The following is a 22,395-nucleotide window of genomic DNA, read 5'->3' as shown; positions in this document are numbered from 1 at the left end:
TTAACAGTGTCTTCTGCAGAGCAGAATTTTTAATTTTCCTGAAGTCCATGTTATTGATTCTTTCATGGATTTTTGTCTTTAATATTGTGTCTGAAAAACCATTGACAAAGAAAGGTCATCTAGATTTTCTTTTGTTATCTTCTGAGAGTTTTATAGTTTTGTGTTGTGCTTTTTAGTCTATGATCCATTTTGAGTTAGTTTTTTTTGTCGAATGTAAGTTCTACGTCCAGATTTATTGTTTTTTTGCATGTGGATGCCCAGTTGTTTCAGCACCCTTTGTTGAAAAGACTTATTTTTCTCCATTGTATTGCCTTTGTACTTTTGTCAAAAATTCATTAACAATTCTGTGAGTCTGTTTCTATCTCTATGAACTAGATTCCTTTAGATACTTCATAAAATTAGAATCATACAATATTTGCCCTCTTTGAGACTGGCCTATTTCATTAACAAAATGTCTTCATGATTCTATTATGTTGTAGCATGTATCAGAATTTCATTCTGTTCTAAGGTTAAATAATATTCCATTGGATGGATGTATTACACTTTGTTTATCCATTCATTTGTTTATGGGCATTTGGGGCATTTCTGTTTTAGCTATTATGAACAATCCGAGCATGGGAGTCTGCTTTTGATTCTTTTAGATATATACCCAGATGTGGAATTGTTAGAATAAATGATAATTCATGTTTAATTTTTAAAATAGCTGTCATATTGTTTTCCACAGCAGTTGTACCATTTTATATTTCTACAAACAAAGTGCAAGTTACATTTTTTTTTTATTGTTGGTTGTTCAAAACATTACATAGTTCTTGAATAGACGAATGGATTAAAAAAATGTGGCATTTATGCAAGTTACATTTTGCCAGTTCTCTTTATCATTGTCAACACTTGTTTTCTGGGTTTTTGTTGTTGTTGTTGTTGTTACAATAATCATACTAATATATGTGAAGTGGTATCTTACAATGGCTTTGATTTGCATTCGCCCTAGTGATTAGTGACGTTGAACATCTTTTCATGTGCTTATTTGTCATTTTTTTTATCTTCCTTGTAATAATGTCTATTCTAGTCCTTTGTCCATTTTAAAATCTTGCTGTTTGCTTTTTGTTAAGGGCTTTGCTTTCTTTTTTAAAAAACACCTCTACTAATGTTTGTTGATTTGATGCAGGTATACTCTTAGATCTCAAGTAGATAGACCTTGACACTTTAAAGATCATAATAATAGGAAAAAGATACTAAGATTCAGAGAAGGAAGTACGTATAATAAGGATGAGAGGGTAGTATTTGAGAAAAATCTTTTAAAAAGGATTTGGATTTGGATATTCAGTGATGACAATAGAGTGTGTGTGTGGCAGGCGGGGCAGGGGGGCCTTACAAACAGAGGAAACAAGCACAGGGAGTAGAAGGCATATTTTAAAAAAAAAAAAGTTCAGTTTGGATAGCAACAGTAATAACTGTTTGGCAGTATCGATCAGTGTTAAAGATGCACATGTTCTTATATCCATCAACTTTCCCTACAGATATATTTGTGGAAATAATCCACTGCATTGTTATTGCAACAGCATAAAAATAGAAACAAAGTACTAATGAAGAAGGGATTGGTTTCTTTATGAAAAGAAGGTACAGGGCCTGGAGTTGTAGCTCAGTGGTAGAGTGCTTGCCTGGCACTTATGAGGCACTGGGTTCAATCCTTAGTACCACATAAAAATAAAAAGTAAATAAAATAAAGGAATTGAGTCCATCTACAACTAAAAAAAAAATTTAAAAAGAAGGTACAGATGTATGTATAGTATGATCTTACTTGGAAACAGGATGGTCATGGGCAGATGGACTATTTCTGGAAGAATGCCAATAAACTGTTGATAGTGGTTTCACACTAGTGTTGGGATGGCATGTTTTCCTCCAAGGACATTTGAAGAAATGAAAACTATTTTTAAAGACCCATAGAGCTTATAATTCACAGCTCTGGGTTCTTTCAGTTATTTATTGCTGCCTCTACATAATTTTGATTTCAGGGGTAGGAGGATGGAGGTGAACTGAGAAGATGAAAATATGTTTTTTCATCTGTATTAGTCCATTTTTCTTTACTATAATAAACACTTGAGGCTAGATACTTATAAAGAGGTTTGTTTAGCTCATGGGTCTGGGGATTGAAAGTCCAAGCAGCATAATGCAAGTTCAATGAGAGTTCCCAAGACCATATCACCTTACAGTAGATGGTACCACAATGGTAGGAGCACATGTGAGAGGGAAAGATCACACAGAGAGACAGGAAGCAGAGTAGGAAAGAGGGACCAATTTGGAATCTTCCAATAGGCCCTACTTCATAAAGGTCCTATCACCTTTCAACAGTATCACATTGTGAACCATAGTATTATCAAGTAGATTATGAATTAGACTTTTTAAAAATGTTGATTTACTGCCCTTTGGAGTATTTCTTAAGGAAAATATTCATTAAAATAAGCCTTTATAACTACATGTCCAGAGATTAAAATAAACCATGCAAACAAATAATGCATTTCTTAAATTTTATTTAAAAAATGATAAAATGAAAATACATTGAGGAATGGCTAGGAGATGAATTTTCAGTAGGCAAAAACAGTCACTAACTTGACCTTACATTTTTTTAAAAAAAGTGTGACAGTAAATTTGTGGTTTTAAATGACTTGGCAACTAAGATGTTTTTGTTAATTTGGATGCCATAGCAAGAATAAGCTGTTTTCTGATAATTTTGTGACTCCTGGGAAATGTGTGTTACCAAGTAAAAGAATACAAGGATTAGGATGCTTGGTAACTGTGTTCTCATTTTTAGACAGCACATGTACATCATAGCTGATAATTATTTTCTTTCCACATTGATGGACACAGTTGTCAGTTATTTAAAGCAAGATTTCATTGCTTGCTTTCTTCTTTTATGTTGTAAACTTTTAAGACAAAAATGTTATTTAATGATCTTTGTGATTCCAGCAAATTGCTTCTAATTTGTAAAAATATAGGAGGATTAGTAGATAGATGATGAAAGTGCTTCTTTTTTTTTTTTTTAATTTTTTATTGTTGGCTGTTCAAAACATTACATAGTTCTTGATATATCATATTTCACAATTTGATTCAAGTGGGTTATGAGCTCCCATTTTTACCCCATATACAGATTGCAGAATCACATCAGTTATACATCCATTGATTTACAATGCTTCTTAAAGAAAATTCAGATTCAATTGCCCCAGGTGGGTGGGTAGAAGTGGGGTGGGTAGCTTTAGTACAAATCTGACTTCAGTTCCCTATACGGAGAATTTTGTATGTTTTTCAGTTAATAGGTTTTTGTATCTTGAAATTTTCTACTTAATGCAGTGTTTGTTTCTTTAAGGTATGGCCTACGTGAGTTTGTGGTGATTGCCCCTGCTGCACACAGTGATGCAGTTCTCAGTGAATCTAAGTGCAACCTTCTTCTGAGTTCTGTTTCTATTGCTTTGGGAAACACTGGCTGGTAGGTGGACATTTTGATAAACCTAGACAATAAGCTAAAAACTATTTTTAGTGATAATTTATGAAGGTAAATGACTAAATGAAACTTTTTTATTAAAAATAGAAAACTAGTATATTAGTTTTTTGCTTTGCTTTCACAAATTTAGTTTATTAAATTGTACCTCAGTATCTAATTTTAAATTTTGAGGATAAATTGAGACGAGTTTTGGAGTAACTTTTCAGAAACTTATTTTTAAGTGCTTTTAGACCCTATTCTTAAATGGAAGTATTTAACAACATGGAACTTGCTTAATTGTATTTCATTTGCATATCAAATATACTACAAGATTCTAAATGTAAACTTGCTAGAAAAAAATGTATTAGAGTGTATATAATTCATAGTATACCCTACAGGAATAATCTAGACTTTTCTAAATGAAAGGAACGACTAAAATATTTATTAACATAGCAATATTAACTTGGGAATGTATTTATATTGCCTGTTCTTATTATTCAAGGTAGTTATGTTTATAAAGTAATCACACTGAATTATTAAAACCTGAACCATTGCTCCTGGGAAAAATACCTTGTTTTATGTTTTTTTTTCTGTTTATTTTTTTTATTCATTCTTCTTAGTTATACATGACAGTAGAATCCATTTTGATAAAATTATATAAGAAGGGATTATATCTTACTCTAATTAGAATCCCATTCTTGGTGAGATTCACTTAGGTATTTTCATAGATGTACATAAGAAAATTAGATCAGATTCATTCTGCTGTCTTTTCTATTCCTATTCCCTCCTTCCCATCATTCCCCTTCATCTAATCTACTAAACTTTTCTACCCACCCCATTTTATTGTGGTTTAGCTTCCACATATCAGCAAAAACACTTGACCTTTGGTTTTTAAGATTGGCTTATTTCACTTAGCATGATAGTCTCCAGATCCGTTTCCTAGAAAATGTCAAAAAGTCATTCTTCTTTATGGCTAAGTAAAATTCCATTGTGTATATATGTCCTAATTTCTATATCTGTTTATCTGTTGAAGGGCATCTAGTTTGGCTCCACAGCTTAGCTATTGTGAATTGTTCTGCTATAATACAAATTATTGATTTAGTAGGATTGAACTCGCAGCCAATATCCCTATATTCTCATCCAGAGTGAAACTTGCCTAACACGTGATCTGTCTATATGACATATCACTGAGCTGGGGTTGTAGCTCAGTGGTAGAGCACTTGCCTAGCACATATGAGGCACTGGGTTAGATCTTCAGCACTAATAAAAATAAATAAAATAAAGGTATTGTGTCCGTCTACAACTAAAAAAAAAATAGACATATACATATCACAGTTTTCTTGTACTTAGGAACACTATACCTCCAGAACTATGCTTGGATTTTAAAGATTTGAAATCATCAACAAATACACACATGATACTAAATAGATCATGAAAAGGATACTTGTTTACAGTCAGTTTAAACAAGAAGGCAGAACATTAACTTAAATTCAGCCGAGAATATGCATTGTTAGGTGACTCAAAATATTGAAGTTCAGCTTATGTCTATAAATTTTCTGTGAGTATTGATTTTGGAGTTACAAATAAATTTAGTAGGTAGGCAACTTTGCAATTATTGAAATCTGAATGATGAGGATCAACTCTATATGATAGTGAGAAATATTTATCAAAGTTGATTTAATTTGAATCGTTTAATACTTGTGAATCAGGTTTTAATATGAAATTGGAAAGACTAATATGATACAATTGCTGTTACTCAAGAAATTTTTCATGCTGGTTTTTATGACTTTTACCCATTTTTAAACAGAAAAGTTTCAGACTCAAGTACCACTAGAAGATAGTTTCCAGTTTATTAGCATAAAGAGAACAGGAACTATAAGTATCTTTGTGGTAAATGAGAATCTACTTTTAAATATTTGAGATTAAAATGACACAGGAAAATTTTAAGGTTTAGGAGTTATTCAATGTTTAATGAACTTGTATTTTATTCCTATTTAATCACCTGCAGTCAAGTACCACTCTTTGTGCAAATTCATCATAAATGGCGAAGAATGTATGTTGGAGAATGTCAAGGTCCTGGTATCCGAACTGATTTTGAAATGGTTCATCTTCGAAAAGTACCAAATCAGTACACTCATTTATCGGGTCTACTGGATATCTTCAAATCAAAGATTGTAAGTTGGCATTGATGTTGTCGGTCTTACTTCAGAGCCAGATAAAAGTGGTAGTAATTTGAACTTATAGAAACATTTCTCTATACTATCAATAATGTAATTGATTAGAAGAAAACTAGAGTATGTTTAAAGAAATAAAATGCCCAATTAGGAACTAATTTTGTTTGTTCAGTCTGTTAATATTTATTGCCAGTGTTTTACTCCTTGTCCTCTAAGTGTTGTTGACAGTCTTCCCAGCTAAGTGGCTTCAGGTGGCTGCTTGTTTGGGGCATTGACTATGAGTGCTTCCTTTGAGTTCTGAAGTATTTTTTTCAAGTTGTGATTTGATTTTTTGGTTTAATCTCTTCTATATTCTATGACTGAGACCTGCAGGGCTAACTGGGATGTGCTGAATATCTTTCGTGTTCTATAAAAGCACTGTCACAGAAATATCGAGGAGTTGCATATGCTGCTTTTGGGGAAAAATTAGGATTTTGAGTGTTAAAAGTTGACACCATCTCATATAAGTGATCAAATTTGATTAACAAATTAACATCAATAATGTTTTATGTATGTTAAAAAATTAATTAAAACAACAAACTAATATGTGTTTCCTGACATAACACTGAACAGCATACATCATAACCTGTGTTGCATTCTCTTTTTTAAAAAAAATTTATTTTTTAGTTGTAGTTGGACACAATACCTCCATTTTATTTGTTTTTTTATATGGTGCTGAGGATCGAACCCAGGGCCCCACTCGTGCTAGGGGAATGCACTACCACTGAGCCACAACCCCAGCCCCCTGTGTTGCATTCTTGCCAAAATGTTTACCATTAATTGAATGAGGAAACCATGACATATTTTGAAGCATGCCCTAAAATGTCAGTATCTTCAAAATGTCAATGGTAGGCAAAATAAAAGCTGAGAGCTGTTTAAAAATTAATGATGGGGCTGAGATTGTTGCTCAGCGGTGGAGTGCTCGCCTAGCATGGATGGGACCTGGGTTTGATCCTCAGCATCACATAAAAATTAAAGGCATTGTGTTGTGTCCATTTACACCTAAAAAATAAATATTTTAAAAAAATTAATGATGCATGACAGCTAAATGCAATGCATGATTCTTGACTGGATACTTGATCAAAATAACAGCCATTAAGGACCTGATTTGGGATAATTGAGACAATTTTAACATGAACACAGTCTACTAGAAAACAGTATCAATGTTAAACTTCTCGAATGTGCTGTGTTATGTTTATGTAGGATAATGTCCTTGTTCTTAGGAATTATTGAAGTGTTTGGGGATGAACTGTCATGATGCCTTATAGCTTTACTTTAAAAAGTTTCAGCCAAAAAAAAAAAAAAAACCACACATGCATATGTGTTAATAATTGAAAAACTTGGTGAAAGTCATATGGTGTTCATTATATTGCTTTTCTGAAGGTTCTTAAATTTTTTAAAGGAAAAAAAATGTGAAAAGATTACTGGAATTTCTTTTTTAGCAATTATTGTTTGTTAGAAAGACATTTAGAATTTGAGCTGGAGGTGTGGCTCAGTGTTAGAACTTACCTAGCATGCATGAGGCCCTGGGTTTTATCTCGCGTGCGCGCGCACACACACACACACACACCCCAAAAAAAAGAAAGAAAAGAAAAATGTGTTTTTAGTGTAGTGGTATGATTACACCATCTAAAATGTAATGTAATCTAAAAGTATGTAATGTATGTACCAAGTTAGGAAACTTAAGTAAAACTTCCTTTTACCCTCTCTTCAAAAGAACTACTGTTAGTTTCTTGTGATTATCTCCAAAAAATTATCATAGCAACATATATTTTGGAGCATGTCAGATATGTGTGTAATTTTGTTTTTAAAAACTTTCTGGGCTCTGAAGTATATAATACTGCTGAATTCTGTCTGGATTATTTTGGATAATTTTTTGGAAAGTCAAGTATGCATTAATTTCAACTCCATCAGTTTTCCCTTTCTTTCATCAGATATCTTTAGTTATATTTAAACTTTTAAAGTCAAATTTCTGGTCTGATGCAAATATTACTTTATTCCTTCCTCTTAAGAAAGCATTAATGAACATTACTTTCAGGTCTTTTTTGTTACCCCTTTATTTTTTTTTAATTGGTTGTTCAAAACATTACATAACTCATGACATATCATCTTTCATACATTTGATTCAAGTGGGTTATGAACTCCCATTTTTACCCCAAATACAAGTTGCAGAATCACATCGGTTACACATCCACATTTTTCCATAATGCCATATTAGTGACTGTTGTATTCTGCTACCTTTCCTATCCCCTACTATCCCCCCTCCCCTTCCCTCCCCTCTTCCCTCTCTACCCCATCAGCTGTTGTTCAATTCTCTCCCTTGTTTTTTTTTTTTTCCCCTATCCCCTCACCATCTCTTATATGTAATTATGTGTAACAATGAGGGTCTCCTTCCATTTCCATACAGTTTCCCTTCTCTCTCCCTTTCCCTCCCACCACTCATCTCTGTTTAATGTTAGTCTTTTCCTCATGCTCTTCCTCCCTGCTCTGTTCTTAGTTGCTCTCCTTATATCAAAGAAGACATTTGGCATTTGTTTTTTAAGGATTAGCTAGCTTCGCTTAGCATAATCTGCTCTAATGCCATCCATTTCCCTGCAAATTCCATGATTTTGTTGTTTTTTAGTGCTGCATAATACTCCATTGTGTATAAATGACACATTTTTTTTATCCATTCATCTATTGAAGGGCATCTAGGTTGATTCCAGAGTCTAGCTATTGTGAATTGTGCTGCTATGATCATTGATGTGGCAGTATCCCTATAATGTGCTCTTCGGCCAATATGGAAAGCAGTATGGAGATTCATGGGAAAGCTGGGAATGGAACCACCATTTGACCCAGCTATCGCCCTTCTCGGACTATTCCCTGTTACCCCTTTATATAGTTCAACTTTTTTATTTTGTTATAGGGACTACCTTGATCTGGGGAGCATGACTCAGATTTTGACTATTTGCTGATTGTACTTTCAAAAGTGTTCCTAATTAGTTGTCACATCATCTGTCCGAATTTTAACTAAATTCACTCTTCTGATATGAAATCTTTCTCAAAATTAATTTGAGGGCTGTGGCTGTGGCTCAGCAGTAGAACACTTGAACACTTGTGGAGGCCCTGGGTTTGATCCTCAGCACCACATAAATAAAAAATAAATAAATAAATAAAGGTATTGTGTCCATGTTATAACTAATATATATATATATATATATATATATATATATTTTTTTTTTTTTTTAAATTGATTTGAGACTGGGGATTTAGCTCAGTTGGTAGAGTGCTTGCCTGAAACGCACAAGGCCATGGCATGTTCAATCCTCAGCACCACAGGGGAAAAAAAAAATTGAGAGGAATGGAGCTTAAAATAATTGACACCTGGTTTGAGTACTTTGAAGTTTTCTATACAGTTAAAGCTACTCTGTATGTGACTTTTTTTTTTTTTACTATCTTTATAAAACTGTCTTTATGAAAAGTATTTTTCAGGTTGGAGATGTAGATCAATTATAGAACGCTTGCTTAGTTGGCATGCATAAGGCCTTGGGTTCAATCCTCAGCACCATTTAAAAAAAACCAAAAAACCCACTGCTTTTTAACATCTACTTACATGCCCCAGGGCAGTCATCTTCATTGGCAGTTTATTTCATTTCACAGAGATCTAATTCTTAGAAAAGGTTTCTTTTTGAGGGACCCAGTTTTTCTATTTGTAGTCACATAAAGGCAAGTTTTAATCCTCTTCTGCCACACTCTAGATATTAAAAACTCAAATCTTTTTCAACTTAAATACTTAGTACTTGTAGATTTCCTCATATTGCACAGTTTTATAACATGATTGTTGATTTGAATAGTTGTCTCTTAAAACTTCAATTTTTTTCCCCCATTTCTGGGGACATTTTGTAGACTCATTTTGAATGTTTTATTTAATTTTTTTTTTACTTTCACTCATATCCATCTGATGATCTTATTGGTTGTTGCCTACCTACATAGTATATTTCAGAACAAAAGTGGTGTTTGGAGTCTCTTGCTCTGTAGTGATGTTGGGTGCATTTCATATATAGCATTAGAATCTTCTATTGCTTGTTCATGTGTGAAAGTGACTTTTCCCTCTCTCACACAGTAATCCACTCCCCCTCCACACACAAACACACAGAGAAGGTCCATAGCTTCTAATAAAGCCACAGTGCCAAGTAGGAATATCCTGCCCAGTCTCTGACTTAAGCAAAGAGGCATGCAATGCCCTTATTCTGGTTGTAGTCCTTTGGTTCCTTGCATCTAATGCAGTCTGTATCTTATGCTGTCGTCTTCTTTTATACCTCTAGCTCAGTAGGCTTGTGCTTTGAGCCCCACTATCCCCTTGGGTTTTTGTACCTTTTCTAGAGTCCACAAAGACATTTATGTCATGTCTAATCCTGGCTGTTTCTTTGCTAATACCTCTCTATATTTGTCCACATTGTTTTGTGACTGGAGCAGAGGTTATTTATTAAAGTGACGTTGTTATGGTTTCTAGACAGATTACACTTGATTATGTGCTTGGGCTCTCTCGTCCAGCGAGGAGGTCCACGGAACCAGGTAGATCAGAGTGTGACTGTAGATTTGATAATCAAGACCTTTGGAGACCAAGCAGGAAGCAGGTCTGATTTTATTGTGCAGTTACCATGTATATAGACGCAGGCAGCAGCTAAGCAGATTACTGGCAGCCACCAATGCAATTTCTACTAACTGCCATTGCAGCGACCAGTCAAGGAGTGGGCCTTGGAGGAAGCACAGGGACTGCAACACATGGCCTCACACCCACGGCTGTGCCTACAGGCTAAGCGGCCTGCCGCCCACACGCCTAGCACGAGGGGATCGGCCTGCCACTCAGACGCCCTTAACATATGCCATGTATGCAGTACTCCATGCACTTGTCCCAACAATTATGGGTCAATGTTCATTTGATATCTGGGCCTGACTAAAAAGATGACGTCTTACCCTGCTTGTCTAGGACACAGCAGCTTAAAATTGGATTTGGGTTTTTTGGTTTTTTTTTTGGTGGGGGGACTGGGGGTAGACACCTTATATTGTGACTTAAGAATGAGCTTGTATTCAGTTAAAGCTACCTGTGACATTTATAGATGCTGCTGCTGAGCTAAATGTCACTTTTTACTTTGCTACTTAACTTAAAATCTCCAGACCAGAAACATTAGCAGCACTTATAAACTACTTAGATATTGAGAAAGGTATTCCATCTGTATTTTCACAAGATCCCTCAGTGATTGCTATACCCATTTAAGTCCAGTTCTACTAATGTATGTTAAACATTATGAAAGGAAGCTGAGATCATGGATAGTATTAATAGATAGTATTAATTTTCTATAAAAAATTAATAGATAGTATTAATTTTTATGATTTTTAGTGAATTAAAGATAAATCTAAATCTTGTTAACTGATTCATTGACCTATCAATTTTGCGTGAATATCTATTAGTTTGTTTTAGTCTAAAATTCTGGCAAAATGTTCCAGACTGGCTTTAATTTGTGTTTATTCTCATTTAAAAGAAAGACATTATCTCCCCAAACCTAACACTTTTTAATAGTTTTACCTTATTTAAAAAACAGATCACCCCCCCCCCCCAGTCAGTATGTGAAATGAATAGTAAAAAACTGTAAAAGTTATTTTGAAAGATCATTTTGCTTAATATCCTTTCCTGGTAGAAGTTTAAACAACTTTATTTTAAAGTAATTTGTTCTCTGGCTTTAAAAAAAAAACCAAAAAACCTAGTGTGTTTTGTATGTGTGTTTTGAGATGGGTTCTCATTGAGTCCTAGGTGGGCCTCAAACTACTGGACTTGAGCAATCTTCCTGCCTAAGGATCTTGAATAGCTGAGACTGTAGGAGTACCCCAACATTAAAGCATTCCCCCTCTTTTTTATAGCTACACAGCCTTTTCATCAAATGAAAATATTTGTGGAAGCAGTATAAAAAAATTGTAGAAATCCTTGTATACACAAATATGTGAACAAATATACAGTGATTTATTGATTGATTGATTTTAGTTGTAGTTGGGCATGATACCTTTATTTTATTTATTTTTATGTGGTGCTGAGGATCGAACCCAGGGCCTTGCACATACTAGGCAAACGCTCTACCACTGAGCCACAACCCCAGCCCCTATACAGTGATTCTTTGCAGAGTTTACTTTTCCTTTTTTTTTTTAAACCGGGTCTAACATTTGCCAGTACTGTTCCTTACATTAGGGTCTTCCTTCCTTTTTTTTTTTTTTTTTTTTGAGAGTGGAAAGTAGAAGGCTTTATTAAAGGACAGCAGAAAAGACTTCTCTCCGGAGGAAGAAGGAGACCTGAAAGGGGAGTCTTCCTTCTTGATTTCCTAAATTCTGCACCTTTGGTCTAATAACTTCAGTGATTTACTTTTTCATTTTAACAACTAGATTATGCACACTATTGTTTAATACTATATGCTGAAAATACAGGTTTCCAAAAGGCAGTATTGTAGCCATTCCATAAGTTTGAAATTTTGATGTTGAAGGGCCTCATCATTGACACAGTATTGTCTTTTCATGTATCTCCTAGGGATGTCCTTTAACTCCATTGCCTCCAGTTAGTATTGCTATTCGATTTACCTATGTGCTTCAGGATTGGCAGCAATACTTTTGGCCTCAGCAACCTCCAGGTGAGTTAATTTAGAACTGTATTAAATTATTGAATATAAATGGAAAAGAAAATATATTCAAAAATTAAAATTACTTAACAATGCTTCCAGTGTTTTACACGGAAATATTTGTAATTCTTTTTTTTTTTTGTACTGGGGATTGAACCTATGGACACTTTACTACTTTACTACATTCTTAGCCCTTTTATTTAATTAATTAATTTATTTATTTATTTTTATTTTGAGACAGGGTCTGGCTGATTTGCTTAGGGCCTCACTAAGTTGCCAAGATTGGCCTTGAACTTGCAATCCTATTGCCTTAGCCACCAGAGTCGCTGAGATAATAAGCGCGTGCCATTGCACCTGGCTTGTAATTAATTTTAAATATTGCTGATTTCATTGCTTTTATGATTTTTTCTTTCAATAAATTTTTTCTTTTAATGCTCTATAGATTTTCTAGTTAGCATTACTCTGTATTTGACAATTTGTCTTCAAAAGCTGTTATTTATAAAGCACCCCATGTGCTATTAATTACTATGTAGTGAATGATTTTAAAAAATGTCTGTTTTAGAATATAATGAGAGAAACCATCCTTGTAAACCAGCAGGCAAAAAACCTTAAAGAGTATAGTTTGAAGAGTGCTAAATAAAGAAAGGAGAGAAGAAAAATATGTATGTATATACACACATTTGTGAGGAAAATAAAATTTTACTTTTACTTGCATTTTATAAAAATATAATTAAAGTCAACTTGCTTACTCATTGATGAAGTTAATTCAATAATCATTATTAGCCTTTAATAGGCCAAGCTGTATCAATGATACAAATATAAATATGACATCGCCTAAGTGTTAGCAAAGCTCAGCCTGATGGACATACATCTTAATGAAGTTAGTCTTTGATTCCTGGGTATGTATTTCGTCTGAGTTTAATTATATTCAAGCTCATCTAATAAGAAATTTAATACAAACTTATAAGTAATCATAAGGACTTCACTAGCTTAAAAACATTTTTCAGTCTGCTTTCCCCAAAGAGAAATAATATTCTTTCCTGTTTATTGTTTTCTCAAGTAGTTGGTTACTTATAGGAATAAAAGTAATATTTGATAGGGATAATGTGAAAGAACTGCATCTAAAGTATAGCAAAGGGAAATAAAAGCTAAGCTTTAGAATTATATTAGTCTTAAGACTAATTACTTAAGACTAAATTACCAACTGTGTATGTTGGTAATTTTAGTTCCCAGACAATACCCACTGGACAATTTGTAGTCAATTGCTTGATGGAAGTTTCCAACTCTCCTTTCCCTTTTTTTCCAAGGTCATTCTGTTATTAAGCATTTTTAAAGATTTCCCAAGGTAGAGGCTGGGGGGGTGTATCTCAGTGGTGGAGTGTGCGCTTGGCATGCATGTATAAGAACCTGAATTTATTCTCTAGTGCCTGCATGCATTTGCACACTGGCACACACACAGACACACTTGCATCTTGCTGGAAAAAGAAAAAGTTTTTGGGAGGTGGTGTATCTGCTGCTGATCTAAGAAGTCCAAGGGCTAAAATCTTAGCATTATAATTCTGATTCAGTAAGGTCTTTGTTAATATTCTGTTGCCAAAATTTTTTAAATTGGGATTAAAAATAATAATCTCCCTCAGAGGATTAAAGGCCATATAAATTCTTAATATTTACTTTCTAAGGGGAAGGCTGACATGTAATGTGGGCTAGATGCTGTGCTTGGCATTTTATATAATGTTTTATGTAATTCTCATTTATGAAGTAGGAATTATGTTTCTTAGAGGTTGTCAAGAACAGTCAGTTACTAAAACCTAATGTCTTATGGTCACAAGATCATAAAGTTTGCATTGACCCACTAGTCAAACTCAAATTCCCTTGTATTTTTTTACTCTCAATCTGTAATTTAGTTAATATTTTCGTGCAATTATATTTTAGTAATTTTTTAACTCACTAGTTTATAAAAATGCTTCTTGTCACTTTTTTTTCTTTTTATAATTTTGAAGCTCTTAAAAATTCACATCTTACAATAAACTAGTCATTGTGATTTGTATTATTGTAAGCATTCTTTAGTTGGGAAAAATGGAATGAATTGGCTTGAGAAAATGTACTGAAGCAAGTAATTAAACCATATTAATGACTAATTTTTAGTAATTTAGGGTATAGAAATTGTCAAAGATAAATTAAGCAAATCTGGAAAGTGTTCATAACTCAACCATAGACTTTAATTTAGGAATTTGTAGTGTAATGTAAATAATGAAAAACCATCATCTGTGTTATTTCAAAGAGAATAAAATCCTTTTAATGTCTTTTTTTAAAAAAAAAAATCTTTGTTTTATTTATTTATTTTTGAATGTGGTGCTGAGGATCAAACCCAGTGCCTCCCGCATGTGAGGCGAGCGCTCAGCCACTGAGCTACAGCCTCAGGCCCATATTAATGTCTTTTTAAGAAGCATTTATTAGTTCTTCAGGAGGAACAGAACTGAGAAGGGTGATTTACCCTCAGTTTTCCCCAGTCTCAAGGAGCATTCATAGTGGGAAGAAGGTTCTTTTCTGAACTTCAAATATTTCTGTCAACTGTCAACCAAAATATTTTGTTAATAATGACAGGTTTGCTAATTTGTTATTCAGAAATTATTGATAACAAAACTGACAAATGTACTTTGGTGATTACATTTTTTAATACTCAGATAATCTTTTTAGATTATGTAAATCGCATTCTTAGAATGTGTAAAAGAGTATAGGAATAATATTCTCTTGAGTAATAGTTAAGGAATATTTCAAATGGGCAAAATTGAGAATGCATGGATTGAATGAAACACTGAATAGGAAATAAGTGAATCTTTTTACTTGTTCTCAGGGAGATTCTTTAATACTTGACTGTATGTGTTGTAACATGCTTTAACTTGCAAACAACATATTCTGTGTATTCTTTTATAGGTACTTTTAAAGCTGTCAAAGGGCTTCTTCCAAAGGGCTTAGCCTAACTAGATTAAATCATTGTTACTCTATTTTTTGCCAAATAAGGGAAAATACTTATTTTGTTTAGATATAGATGCACTTGTAGGAGGAGAAGTTGGAGGCCTGGAGTTTGGCAAGTTACCATTTGGTGCCTGTGAAGATCCTATTAGGTGAGAATTTCAGATTATAATTTGAATTATTGTAATTTGAATTATTTTTAAATTTATATTGGTATTGATTTTACCATGCTTTATGATATTGTAGCCTGCTGGAATGAATATAGTACTGGAAATTGGGAACTACCCCTGTTTTCTTTAATTGATAATATTACATGAAAACTTTCTGATTTTTTTTTTTTTTTTTTTTTTCTTGTGATGCTAAGGATTCAACCCAGGGCCCTGTGCATGCAAGGCAAGCAGTCTACCAACTGAGCTATATCTCCAGCCCCTGGTATTTTTAAGAGATATAAAAGGAAAAAAGTCTAAGAACATACTAGAGACTGTACCTGGCTAATATTTACTCTCTAGAGTAGAAAAGGATTTCCAACTCCTGACTATAACATGATTTTTCAAAATTGAGAGAGAATTCACCTACCAAATTCACCAAATGATGAATTTTAATTCATCATTTTAGGGGTTGTGGTTTGTAGCTCAGTGGTAGAGTACTTGCCTAGCATGTGTGAGGCCCTGGATTCAATCCTCAGCACCACACACACACACACACACAAAAAAATAATAATAAAATAAAGGTGTGTCCATCTACAAATAAAATTTTTTTAATTCATCATTTTAAAGTGTTTTTGATATCTATAAGAATTTTGCAACTGTTATCACTGATTAATCAGAATATTTTCATTATCACAAAATTAAAAAAAAAAAATTTAGTTATCATCTGCTCTTCAACCATTCACCCACTCTAGCTCTTAGGAAATACTAATCTATTCTGTCTCTACGGATTTACCTATTCTGGATATTTCATATAAATGGAGTCATACATTGTGTGACCTTTTATATCTGGCTTCTTTTACTTAATATGATGTTTTTGAGGTACATCTATGTTGTAGCTTGAATCAGTACTTGGTTGTTCTTATAGCCATAAATATGCCATTGTATGGTTATACTGTGTACCACAATTTTTTTAACCATTCATCAGTTGGTAGATGTGTGGGTTATGTGTACTTTTTGGTTATTTTGTATATATAAGATGATTTTTATATTGGAAAATATTAACTTCATATGGATGTGCTACCATTGTGCTACCATTTGTTTTTAGTTTAGTATACATAACATCACTTTTAACATAAGTACACCTTTGGTTATTTCTAGAAGTATGATTGCTGAGTCAGAGGACATACCTATAAATATCAAAGTTTTTGATATGTTTTCTTTATTTTAAGTGAACTCCATTTAGCAACTACGTGGCCTCATTTGACTGAAGGAATCATTGTGGATAATGATGTTTATTCGTAAGTATATTTTAAAAATTTCAGTAGAATAAATCAACTACCAAGTGGTTAGTTTTTGTTTATACTAGTTTCTAATAAAGTTAGTTGAATTTTTTCAAATTCTTAATAGTCGCTTTTTTAGACCTGTTAATATGGATTAGAGAAGCATTTTATGTTGCTGGTTTTCCTTAAATTAAGAATAATGAAGCCAGGCATAGTGGCGCATGCCTATAATCCCAGTGGCTCAGGAGGCTGAGGCAGGAGATCTCGAGTTCAAAGCCAGCCCAGCAATGGCGAAGCTCTAAGCGACTCATTGAGACCCTGTCTCTAAATAAAATACAAAATGGGGCTGGAGATGTGGCTCAGTGGTTGAGTGCCCCATAGTTCAATCCTTGGTACCAAAAAAATAACAATAATAATAATAATGAACTTGAATCTTACTGTGTTTTAGCAAAGATGTCTCTAAGTTTCTAAGATTCAGCATATAATTCTTTTGAATTTTTCTTATAAGAAGCATTTCATAAGTTTGAAGAGATGATGATCATCAGAATGTGTGGGAATAATATTTGATCATTAAATGTTTTTAATAATAAAACATCCATGCCCTAATTTCTGTGTGTGCAATAACTTGAAAATTATAGCAAATATTCTCCAGGAAGAATGTAGCCAAAGAGGGAGGCAGTCTTAGTATCTTCTCATTTTAGATGCAAAACAGTAAGAGATAGGACACTTTGTTTTCATGAAGTACATTTATTTGTATATTTGCTGATGGTCAAAGTAATATGCAAGCTCTTAATTAGATTATTTAGGTGTTAAAAAAAAGTAAAACTACTAACAGTCCTACTATTTAAATTAGACAATATCTGAATGTTTATATTTTTAAAGTTTATATCCTTTATGCCAATTATTTTTTTTACGGCTGCATAGTATGCCATTAGATGGATCCACCATATCAACTTTAGAAAACAGGGTACTTTTGATTTTGTACAGGTTTTTGTAACCTCTGTGTGTGTGTGTGTGTGTGTGTGTGTGTGTACAGTGATAATGATAAACAGGTTGATACAATTCTGCATACTTGTTTTATTCTCCTTCCTTTTTTTTATTCTTTTAAAAATGTATTTATCTCGGGGCTGGGGTTGTGGCTTAGTGGTAAAGCACTTGCCTAGAACTTGCAAGGCTCTGGGTTCTATCCTCAGCACCACATAAAAATAAATAAGTATTGTGTCCAACTATGCTAAAAAATTAAATTTTTTAAAAAGTATTTATCTCATTAGGCTATTAGTGTAAATTGCTTATTCAGAACCATTTTTATATATTTTAATATTTTTATTTTTGGTATTCCATTTATTGGAATTTTTGTTTTGGTCCAAGAACTTGATTTATTAAGATTTTACTTTTAAAAAACTTATTCAAATGGCCATATGTCTGAATAACAGTAAGGTTGAGAAGCAAAATGAACTGCTTTTCCTTCTATAGAATGTTTTTATTAGACTGTATTTTGATAATTTCATGATTCTTGCAGATTGTCATAATTAGGATTTGCTTATTGTTTTGCATTTTAGTGATTTGGATCCTATTCAAGCACCACATTGGTCTGTTAGAGTTCGAAAAGCTGATAATCCTCAGTGTTTGCTAGGTAAGATGTAATATGTTCCTTTTCTGAAATGCCATCAATCTACCTATTTTCCAGATTAGAAATACTGAATACATTCTTTATACTTTATTTCACTTATCAAAAAATGTTTTATCATTATGACCTTCTCAGTTAATACCATGTAGAAAAAAATCTTTGCTGACATCAGTAGCAGGATTTCTATATTGTCTTTCAGTTTTAATGCATCTATACCTCAGAATTTTCCATTACTTTATCACTGTTTTAATTTTTCTTATGCCTTCATATTATTTCCTTACCTTTCTTTGTGGTTTAGTCTGCATCTCCTAGTTAGTAAATCCCTTTTTGTCTTTTGTTATCCTTCTGGACCTGTGGTGTGTGATGATAGGGCATTGATAACAGCCTGCAATTTTATAGAATTGTATCACATCTACAAATCTGTATTTTTTTTAAAGGAAAAGAGTTGTAAATATACCTTTTATACCTCATGGGGTTATTTGAAGAATTAAGTGAAATAAAATAAGTTTGGGTATTTTGAAAAGTAGTAATTGCTCTTCGGGTTCCATGTCTGGAATTGTCTATTCCTTCTCTTTTTATTGGTGCATCTCTTTTGTGAAGACTTCTTAACCTTGCTCATCCATGTACCTTTCCGAGTTTCTCCCTTATACTTGTACACATAAAAATATTCTATGTCTTCTTTTTGGTCATGCTGCCTTAACTACATATTATCTTATATATTACCATTCAACTGATAGAATTACTAAATATTTATTTATGACAGTTATGCATTTTTCTCTAAAGCATTCTTTTTTGAGCTCTTTATCATTTATCATATGGTGTTCATCAGATGATAATTAGCAATTGTCATTTCACTAATAGTGAAGAAAATTGCTTGCCCGTGGTGAGTTTGGAGACTTAGAGTTGAAATGAAGAGTTTCAGAGTTAGATAGACTCAGGTTTACAACCTGGACCCACCAGTTTGGCCAACTTTTTTAATCTTTTTAAGTCTCAGTAGCCTCATCAATAAAATAGGGAACAGAAATGCACATTTCATAGGATTATTGGGAGAATCAAATGAGATCGTGTGTGTGTGTGTGTGTGTGTGTGTGTGTGTGTGTGTATCCCAGGTAACACAGTGCCTGTCATATAACAGTACAATAAATGGTTTCTATTGTTTAATCATTGAATTAATTTTATTATTAAATTTACTTACTAAATTATTTCCTTATATTTTATTATTTCTCATCTACTGACTTGCATAATTACAGTAGACCTTAGAATTCAAAGTATTCTCATTTCAAATTACTGTTCCATGATTTCATCCTACATTTTTAAGTAACTTTTATGACTAGATAATAAAATTTTCCTACCCTTCTGAAGAAGTCTGGAAAATGTTCTAGATTTATTCAGACCTAGTTGATAAATTCTTAAACTTAGATATATACCTTATTTTAGTATTAAAGATTGTTGTTAAGCTTTAATTTTTGGTGTAAACATACCTCATTGCAGCTCTTTAAAATTTTTCTAACCTCTTTGGACCATCTTATATAAAGGACACATAAAACATCATTAATATACAAAAGAAGCGAAAATATTTTTATCCCACGTGATTTCTTAATCCTCTAGAAATATCATTGTTTGGGGACGTTGGGGATTGAACCCAGACGCACTTTACCACATCCCCAGCCCTTTTTTTATTTTCTATTTTGAGTCAGGGTCTCACTAAATTGTTTAGAGCCTCATTTAGTTGCTGAGGCTCTCCTCAAATTTGTGATCTTCCTGCTTCAGCCTCCCAAGGCAGTGGGATTACAGGGATGTACCACCATGCCTTGCTAGAAACATATCTTTTTTGAAAGTTTCTTTTTAATGTATATTTTTTAATGGATTCATAGTTCTTATAGGATACAAAGAAGACTACGCACATACATTATATTGGTACCACACATACATATATTGGTACTTATACAATTAAGATAATAGATACTGTTTGTCTCATTGAAGCATATAGAAAGTACTTAATATTGTTTGGTACTTTTTTTTTCCCCCTTTCATTCTAGAAGTAATTCTAAGGAAAAACTTTTTTCAGTATCCTGGTGAGGAGATAGGAAGGAAGAATAAGACTACTTTTGAAATAGTATTAATTTTTTTTTTTCTTCAGGAAGAAAACAGTCGGGTTTCTTTTCTAGTTAATAGCTAGTTTTCTAGTTAATAGCTTTTATGAGAAGACATATACTTTAATTTATATGACTAGTTTCTTTCAGTTAAGTGTCAGACATGAGTAACATTTTTTTCTAAATAGGTGATTTTGTCACTGAATTTTTTAAAATTTGTCGTCGAAAGGAGTCAACTGATGAGATTCTTGGACGATCCACATTTGAGGAAGAAGGACGAGGTGACCTACTTTTCTTTTTAAAACATAATTTCAGATATCTTGCCCTATTTTTTTTTTGGCACATTCTCTGGCTTTTCATCTGTTTTTCTTATTTGGAATTAAGTTGGAAAAGTAAGTTTTGATGGACTAGACAGCTGTCGTTTCTTTCTAGACTATATCTAGAGCTTCTTAATACATTTAGGGCATTTAATAAATTCTTTTCATCCAAAAACATAAGCTATTTTGAAAAGCAGGGTTTCAAATATTAAGTCTTCTAGGGAGAAATAAATTGTGTGACATTTTTTCCACTTGTGCTTCCATACAAAGCTGTGTGGACTAAAATATTATAATTCTGAGACCATGTAATGCTAGAATAAAGAATGGTTAAAATATTCTATACTCTGACCAATTTACTCATTGCTCTAACATGCTAAGGTTGGTAATGTATGCATTTCTACTCTTTTTAGAAATTGCTGATATAACTCATGCATTGTCAAAGTTGACAGAGCCAACACCAGTTCCAATTCATAAATTATCAGTTTCAAATATGGTACACACAGCAAAGAAGAAAATACGAAAACACAGAGGTTTAGAAGAGTCACCATTGAACAATGATGTCCTCAATACTATTCTTTTGGTAACTAAATGTATTATTTTTATATGTCTCTATGTATAACATTTATTCATTATATATTCAGTCGCTTCTATGTGGCAAGCACTAGATTGGAAATGTAACATGAATAAAACAAAGTCCCTGGAGAATTATCACTTATTATTGGGAAGAAAGAAAGCAAATAATGGTTGTAATCCCATGTTGTATGTGAAAAGTCAGGCAAAGGGGCAGTGAGAAGATAACAGAAGATTCATCTCTGTCTCTGGGCAATGGGAATTAGGGAATGCTTCATGAAGAGAATTGAAGAAGGCTTTTAAAGCAGAGGAATAGCAGAGGCCTGAGAGCATGTTCAAAAGTTGGTATTTTGTAGAATGCTTCCTTGGGAGTGATCAGGGATGAGGCTGGAGAGATAGCAGGTAACCTGCCATGCTGAAGTGCTGTACTTTATCTTATATTTTATTATTATTTTAAGCAGATGATTGGCATGATCAGAACTGTGTTTTTGCAAGGCTACTTTGACAACAGTCTAGGGAAATCTTTATAGTGAGGATTGAAGGAAGGTAGAGGCCTAAGGTGTCTCCTACTGCAGTTGGAATGGGCTCAGCTTGGAAGCCACATAGAGGTTAATTCTGACTTACTGCATGACTTGGAATAGTCACTTTAGTTACTTCATATCAAATAAGGCTAGCAAAACCTTGCGAAATTGTCATGAAAATTAAAGGACCTTAGACTGCCTGGCATTTAATAGTTCTTAGATAAATTATAGCTATGCTTATTGAAATTATAATTATACTTCTGGCAGTTTGTGCATTAAGATAATCTTGGGGAAAACTTTAAAAAGTATTGAGAATACCGGACTTTGGAACATCATGTTAATGTTGGTAGACATCTTGCCATTTACCTCAACAAGACTCTTTAGCCAAATTTTTAGTTCTTGTACATTATAAAATATAGGCAGTGATATTTAGTTCACAGTGGTATGAGAATAGGATAATGTTTTAAGTGTGCCTAGTATTGGCATTAAGCACATTAGTAGTTCCTCAAATCTTCAAAATTCTGTTGAGTATCAGT

The 22,395-nt window shown here is 33.2% G+C and overlaps 1 protein-coding gene across 2 annotated transcripts in view; it reads left to right on the top strand.

Annotated features, from left to right (window-relative positions):
- Rab3gap1 (RAB3 GTPase activating protein catalytic subunit 1) overlaps positions 1-22,395 on the top strand; it is an 85,756-nt gene that overhangs the window by 36,118 nt on the left and 27,243 nt on the right. For both annotated transcript variants that reach the window (XM_046463723.2, XM_058585388.1), the window contains exons 6-13: positions 3,362-3,481; positions 5,484-5,649; positions 12,242-12,341; positions 15,373-15,454; positions 16,681-16,749; positions 18,291-18,364; positions 20,640-20,732; positions 21,179-21,348. In XM_046463723.2, the coding sequence (XP_046319679.1) occupies positions 3,362-3,481; positions 5,484-5,649; positions 12,242-12,341; positions 15,373-15,454; positions 16,681-16,749; positions 18,291-18,364; positions 20,640-20,732; positions 21,179-21,348 (874 nt within the window). The remainder of the gene's footprint in view (positions 1-3,361; positions 3,482-5,483; positions 5,650-12,241; positions 12,342-15,372; positions 15,455-16,680; positions 16,750-18,290; positions 18,365-20,639; positions 20,733-21,178; positions 21,349-22,395) is intronic.

This window comes from Marmota monax, unplaced genomic scaffold (genome assembly GCF_021218885.2).
Source record: "Marmota monax isolate L192 unplaced genomic scaffold, Marmota_monax_Labrador192_F-V1.1 WCK01_AAM20220418_F8-fsc00034, whole genome shotgun sequence".
In the NCBI taxonomy this organism is placed as follows: Eukaryota; Metazoa; Chordata; class Mammalia; order Rodentia; family Sciuridae; genus Marmota; species Marmota monax.
Note: the sequence above shows the minus strand (reverse complement) of the source record. Positions and strands in the feature narration are given on the sequence as shown.